The 7,462-nt window shown below is 39.7% G+C and overlaps 1 protein-coding gene across 1 annotated transcript in view; it reads right to left on the bottom strand.

The window, feature by feature from the left end:
* Nucleotides 1-5,431, bottom strand: part of LOC109963042 (alpha-tectorin) — an 11,980-nt gene extending 6,549 nt beyond the window's left edge. The window contains 11 exon segments of the mRNA XM_074527645.1: nucleotides 4-298; nucleotides 488-1,071; nucleotides 1,161-1,647; nucleotides 1,742-2,142; nucleotides 2,731-2,896; nucleotides 3,042-3,137; nucleotides 3,561-3,839; nucleotides 4,017-4,126; nucleotides 4,804-4,827; nucleotides 4,993-5,061; nucleotides 5,212-5,431. Coding sequence (XP_074383746.1) covers nucleotides 4-298; nucleotides 488-1,071; nucleotides 1,161-1,647; nucleotides 1,742-2,142; nucleotides 2,731-2,896; nucleotides 3,042-3,137; nucleotides 3,561-3,839; nucleotides 4,017-4,126; nucleotides 4,804-4,827; nucleotides 4,993-5,038 — 2,488 coding nt within the window. The 5' untranslated portion in view covers nucleotides 5,039-5,061; nucleotides 5,212-5,431.
* Nucleotides 5,432-7,462: the final 2,031 nt, after the last annotated feature.

The raw sequence follows: 7,462 nt of genomic DNA, 5'->3' as shown, positions 1-7,462 counted from the left end.
TGCAGTGTGCAGCGAGGGAGCCATCTCGCCAACTGTCCCCAAACTCCTGGGAGCTGTTGACCAGGAGGCCACTGGGTGTGCGGAAGTCATCATCTGGCTGACCATTGTAGTTACCACAGAGTCCACCCAGTGATCCACTGTAGACAACTGGTGCAGTGATGCGCACAAAGTTAGACAAGACTGTCTGCAGAGTTACACCAAAGGAGGTGCGAAGGGTGATACTGTGAATACTGCTGTGGTAGATTTGGATTTGGTTGGATGCTGAGCTGAATGGTAGTTTGATAAGTTGACCATCAACCTGCAGGGCAGTTAATACTTTGTAGTTAACAAGATTCAAACAAAGGCATTTACAAATAAATATTTGGAAAATGAAATGTTACATCAATAAAGAACCTGAATTCTTTATGGCAAAAGACAGTAGCAAACCATTTTAAAATGTTTAATTATATTCAAAATTGATCCTTACAGTAATGCTCCAGTCACTTACCTGAACTGTGCTGCTATCTGTCATCTCAATGGACACTTGCGTTCCCTCTGCCTCAAACTTTACCACCCTGACAAATCCCTGCTGGCCTCTGGGCACTTTCTCTGCTGTCACCATGAAGTGTGCTTGACTAGACAATCCCATCACTTTGGCCAGAGTCAGTCGACACGCTCCAGGATACTGGTATGTCAGTCCATCAAACATATGATATGACCCTGGGCCACTTGTCCAGCATGTTGCATAGCTGTTAGGTCTGCATCCTCTTTCTCCTTCCTCCACACTGCATGATTCAAGTGGGCCACAGCCAAAGGACTGACAGGTCATGGAGCCATAACTGCAGCTACAGCGCCTCCCACAGTCCTCGTCTAGTATTACAGTTTCTCCAGAGCGGTAGTAGCGACCCTCAAAGCTGCAGCCACACTCAGCATGTGGGACGCAGACCCCAGCACTGAGGATATAGCCTGCGTTGCAGATGCAGCTCTCCTGAGGAGGGAGAGGGCAGTTCTGGGTAGAATTGGGATTGACACAGGTAGCTGGACATCCTGTGCCTTGGGACTCAAAGTGGCTGTTGGCTGGACAGGGGATTTCTAGACAAAAAGACAGCAGTGATGTTTCATTCATGGACATTTTCTGCCACTGACTATTCTGAATCATGTTGAGCAACTGACAGACTTACCACAGAAGCCTGGTCTCCTCCAGCTTGGCAGCTGGATGCCATTCTGTTGGCACTGACTTGCGTACACACTGAGGGCTTGGCACAGAATGGGCTGGTACCCTCCTCCTACACACAAATCATAGACACAACTCTCCACAAAGGTCTGTGGGGGAAGTTGTTGATGGCAACCAGGACCTGCACATGGCGGCTCACAACCAGGCTCATCGTCCCCTGATACTTGCCAGCTGTTGGCAAACACCACATCAGAGCTCACAACCTCGCCTTGACGGGTCCGAAAGTCATCCCTGGGGTCATTGTTGAAGTTTCCACAGAGGCCACATGTTGCGTTCTGGTAAGTGTAGGGCACACTGATCCTGACATAATGATTTGTGTCATAGGATACCTCCAAGCCAAAGTGAGTACTGACAATCACAGAAAATCCTGACTCATAAACATTGACGGTGCCATTGTTGAGGTAGAATGGAGTGGCTGCAAAGATTCCATTAACCTGTAAGCACATGATTATGTTAAGCACAGTAAAATCATTGTCATAAAGTAATACATACAGTGAGAGAAGTACTGAGTTTAAGTCAGTCACTAACCTTAGCTTTACCAGGGTGTCCTTTGACAAGCTCAATAGTTTCATTATAGACATAAACTTTGACCAGTCGTATCCAGGCAACATAAGTGCTGCCACGGTGCTCGTTTGTACCCTCTACTCTGTAGTAGGGCAACCCACGACCACATTGCTCAGAGAGAACGTAAGTGCAGGTGCCCTGGAAGTGAAACAGTGTATTATCAAAGGTATAGTAATGTGGATCTCCACTTATGGTGCAGGTGCCTCTCTGCACGGTCTGGCAGGAGAACTGAAAGGAACTTTGCTGGCAAATTTGGGAAAAGGAGCAGGGCTCGCTGACACACTGCAGGCCTCTTGAGGTGCAGGTGCACTTCTGTGCACAGGTACTGTCAGTCCAGAATGAGTCACCCAGCTGCACAGGTTGACCTTGAAAAGAATCAAAAGACAAGGTCACTTTAAAGCACTCACGTAATTGTGCTGACACTGTGAAATTTGAACCATTTTAATTGTGAGAGAATACCGTTTATGGTATGTTAGTACATGTACACATTAACTTATAGTAAAATATCCATTTTACAGCTCATCAACTGTGGGCATCACATAAAAAATATTTTTTTTTGATCAACAAATCAGGATTTGTCAGTACATAGTCAAGAAGTGGTCACCACTGATTACAGTTCAGCAACCTGATCCCAACAATCCCCACTTCCTTTTTGGGTTATATGTGGGTTTGGGGTTGAGAGATTTGTTGTGTAAGGTCTCAGGTTTGGGTTGGATTAATTTCACATTTTTTTCCCCTATCTTTCTCTCTCTGTTGCTACAAATGATGGTAGATCAGTCAAGGGCTGCAAGTAACTAGATCTGTGAAGTGGCAAGAGAAACCGTACTAGCCTGGTGAGCTAGTGGTCAGTAATGAAGTGAACAACTTATCCTTGCAATATCACTACTGTGATAAGACACAGTATCAGTTTAGCATGAAGCACAATATTGATCACCCTTTTAATCTTATCTTACCATTGAATGTACAGCCTCTTGAGCCACTGTCTACCCGGAAGGCCCAGCGACCAGGTACATTGACGTTGCTGCTCAGGCGGAAATTTGAGTTACTGCCAGATGCAGTATTAGTGAATGATCCAGGGGTGCTAAAATAGTGAGCTGAGTTTATTGTGTCATAGCCAGCCTACAAATACAAGTGATAAAAATAATTTAATTAAAATTTGTGAATGTTTTTTGTTTTGTTTGTTTGTTTTGCATAAAAAGTAGTACTTTGGTTATTAAATATACAAGACACTATCAGTTTTTAAATATATATTACTGGATCTGACCTGTACATTGAGATGTGTTGAGGCTATTATCCCATAGTTCATCAGCAAAAATGAGTACTCTCCTCCAGAGATCAATACAGCTTGGACAGTTGTTTTCTGGAAAATATAATCATACATACTGTTTTTTATGCTCTACTGTATATACTAAACACTTTGTTACAACACTGTCTCAGTGTATCACTGTATTAAGTTAAATTAATTTAGCTTCCACAGTTCTTGTATATTTTGTTGTATTCATAATGAATTTAAGCTGCCTATAGTTAAATTGACATGAAAATGCTGGATGCATGTTCCATGCTATGAAATGCATTATCTGCAGAAAGTGCTCTTCGGGACAGTAGGTGTCAGTTTTTTACTCCAGAATGGATGTTTTGAACAAATGAACCTGAACACTAAAAAACTAAATTGCAGATTTATGAAATTGGCTTTTCCATGAAATCTGTCTCAGAATGTAAATGTCTTTATATTTAAAGTATGTCATAATATTATTACTTTTCAAGAGGGATTTAGCTGACTTACTGTTCCTGAATTTGGATAGTAGGCCACTTCATACCATGTTGCAACAAAGACCCAGTTGGCATTAAAGTTCATGCCTGGGAAGTAGGTATTAATGTCCTGTGTAGCTTGTTGCAGAACATTGCCACTGGTGTACTGGTTGTAGTAAACCTGACCATTTTGTCTGTTGTCCAGATCTGTCCAGAATGGAGCGATGATGTCTATGTTTCCATGCTGTGGGATCCTTTGAGGTGGGTGTGCACTCAGAGGACTGACAAATGTCATGTGTCCATTGTGATTTACCTGGAAAAAAGTGAGTAAATATTACAGTTCTTATTACCACCTCAGAAGTACATGTCATCAGTTTTATAAAACAATATTGGAAGTAGTTTGTAATTAGTATTTGCATATTTTGTGAGATTGCACTATATTTGTTGGTCTACAAAAATATGTGTATAATCTTGTATTAATATTACATACATAAATGGAATTATATGTCTGTCCAAAATAATGAAAAGGTTGCTCCAAGGTAATCTTTGGAGAACTTCCATCATCTGATTTGGAGCTTGCAGTTCCAGATATTGGGTAGACTGGGAAGCAAGAGAAGGTCACAAAAATTCAGACAATTATAGAATATCAGTCAAGAACTGCAAGAACTGGGATAAGCAATAGACAACATTCTACATTATTCTGTGGTTGTTGCAGTTTCCTAAAGATTTTAGCTCTCAAACTAGGAAAATGATATACATATAAAATGTAATTATTATGATCCCTTTGGTAGAGAATAAGCATTGATTCTCTGGATCATCCTCTGGATCCCCAAAGGACAGGGTGTTTCTTCCTGTACTACAAACTTTGTATGTACATATTGTTCAATTTTTATTACAAAATAAACATGTAATTTATTATTACAGATATAAATAGAGTGTAAAATATATTAGAAACACCTCTTAGTGTAATAAAATACAGTTCAACAATGTTTCAACAATGACTGAACATGAAGAGCTTTAAAAAAGTGTGACTTATTGCAAGACCTCGGCATCAAACTACATTAATTTTTGCTACATATCTATAAACTGTTAACTGGGTGTGCTGCTTTGTTAGTTTACTGTGCTATGCACTTCTAGTGTTTTTATTTTTCAGATTCAACTCCTTTTTCTTTCATCCAGCATGATAATCTCTACACAGGACAGGTATGAATGACTGTATGCCTGTCATAAACTATGAGCTGATGTAAATCGATTGTTATAAGCAGGTATAGACTTACTCACGACCTGTGGAGTCACCCCACCTGTACATGAAACAAAGACAGATGAGTAAAAAATGTGCATAATTTAAATATTATTATTAACATTAAAACCATGCAAAATGAAATTTTCAAAACAATCCAAGAACTTAGCATGATTAGCTGGAAATAATTAAAATACACTTAAATGTAATTTTTAAAATTACTTACTTATCATCCCCCAAAATAGCACAAACAATGTGATCTGACTTGCCATTCTGTCAGGCTCCCAGATCAAAGCTGCCAATCAATCACACAGTAATGAACTTTATTTATATCATAACACAACAATCTACTGTATCGAATATTGTATAATTCCAGTAAATATAATTCAAAGCAAAAATAAACACTCCTTGTTAGCATAAAATTTAATGTGCATAAAATAACTACCTGTTCATGTATGCTGTATTTTCCCCTCTCATCCACATGAGAGTGTACGGCCGGAACAAGGCTTTATATAGAGGCGAAATTGTAATCAAGTACTCTGCCAATGCTGGAGCTTTTGACATGCTACTAAAAGGACATTTCCCAACAGCAGTTTCTTCTTCTTTCGGCTGTTCCCGTTAGGGGTCGCCACAGCCAATCATCTGCTTCCACTTGCAGTTTACAACAGTGTTATGACAGAGATTGATAGTATGCAAAAACTTTTACTGCCGCAGAAAGTATTTACTGTTGAAACTCAATAAATCACTTTCAAGATATTACTCAGGGGAAATACTCTGGAGAAGTAGTTCTTCCTTGTGAAACAACCCATATTTCGATTTTCAGTGTTGCAATATGTGAACCTTACTTGAAATACAGTGGGCAAACTATGAGTAGTGCTAGAAGAAGTAGTCAAATATTTTATTTAAGTAAAAGCAGCAGTACCACACTGTAAAAATACTGTGCTACAAGTGGAAATCCTGCATTCAGTAAAAGTATATATTACCAACATCTCCTTCAAAAAATGATTCCTAATGTCTGACAGTTATATATGGCATTTGTGGTTAATATTACTGGAATGTTATTGCTGTAGCTGTTTACGGTTGCACTAATTTTATTACCAACATCTCCTTCAAAAAATGATTCCTAATGTCTGACAGTTATATATGGCATTTGTGGTTAATATTACTGGAATGTTATTGCTGTAGCTGTTTACGGTTGCACTAATTTTAACTATCCTTACTGTAGGTAGTTTAACCTACTGGAATGCTTCAAATTCTACAACATATGTGTATGAAGGCCACAATATGCTAACCCCTGGACATAGGAATAAAGCTTAACCTCTACACTAAGCTGACATATTTGAAACATATTAAAGCTCTCTGCAGTCTCTCAGTCTGCTGGATGTCAGACAATTAACCAGACAGAGCCTCCAGCTGCAAGTGATGGGCAAGCCCCAGTTCCTCTTTTCCTTGTGGTTTTTAAAGGATTCTCATCTCATAAGCTTAGTCCTTCCACCCAACCAGATGTCACATTTTCCAGTCACTACCCTATTTTGCGTGCAAAGTCGTGTTCTTCAGAGCTATTGCATATCTTTTACTGCCAAAGCTCCAATCCACTGCCCGTACCTGGCCTTCACCCCACTGTAATTCAGCTTCAGATTCTACTTCTCTTTTCTCAGAAAACGAAATCATAAATACAGGAAAATCACATCTGATTGAAATACAAAAAAATCCCATCATTTCTTTTAACTAAACAATCAGAATTACACACTGATTTTACTCAAAACTATCAATGCCTTAAAATTAAAACATGGCTCTATATTTTGACAACAACACTTGACTAAACATTGATTAATATTGATTAGACATTAATTAAACAGTAATTATCAATCAAATCTTTACTTTATGCATAGAACCACCATTTTTTACTTTTTAAATAAAACTCAGTGTTTCTTCATTTTTCTTCCTTCTCTGTCAGTCACACACACACACACACTCCTAGCATTTCCTCTTTGTAGGGATGTGTGTCTTACGTGCCTTTTTTCTGTGATTCAGCATTTTTCACTCCTTGGATTAGATTAGATGTAAAATCATTTCAGTACATCCATCCATCCATTTTCTAAACCACTTAGTCCCAAACGGGGTCACGGGGGGCTGGAGCCAATCCCAGCCAGCGGGCGAGAGGCAGGGTACACCCTGGACAGGTCGCCAGCCCATCGCAGGGCCCATTTCAGTACAATCATTTCTTATTTTATTCTTACACATTCACTAATGATTATTTCAAACAAAAGACACACATAAATCATCTTATGATTCTCCTTACTTATTAAAAGTTTAACTTTCTACTTTATGCTCTTTGCCATAGCATTTTAATAATTTTTCTCCCTCTTCCAGCTTCTCTTGCTGTCTCTCTTCTTCCTCAAGGCCCAGTTCGGCCTCTCATCTGTACCCCACCATGCATTTTGCACTCTTCCATTCCTTTCTATTTTCCAACCCCTTCTGCTGTTTCCTTCCTTTCCTTCAACATCAGACTCTGCCTGCCACTCATCCACCACCAGATATTCAGCATCCTCTTCCATTTAGTAGTCTGTGGGTTCCATAGGGACAGGTGTGATAGGAGAGTACAGGCCTCCCTTCAACTCCTTCACCACCTCTTTTTCCTCTTCCTGCACTGAGACATTTTCTGTCACCGGTGCAGTTCCTTCTGTCTCACACAG

Source organism: Monopterus albus, unplaced genomic scaffold (assembly GCF_001952655.1).
Source record: "Monopterus albus unplaced genomic scaffold, M_albus_1.0 scaffold69.1, whole genome shotgun sequence".
Lineage (NCBI taxonomy): Eukaryota > Metazoa > Chordata > Actinopteri > Synbranchiformes > Synbranchidae > Monopterus > Monopterus albus.
The sequence above is the reverse complement of the archived record's forward strand: the minus strand, read 5'-3'. Positions and strand labels throughout refer to the sequence as shown.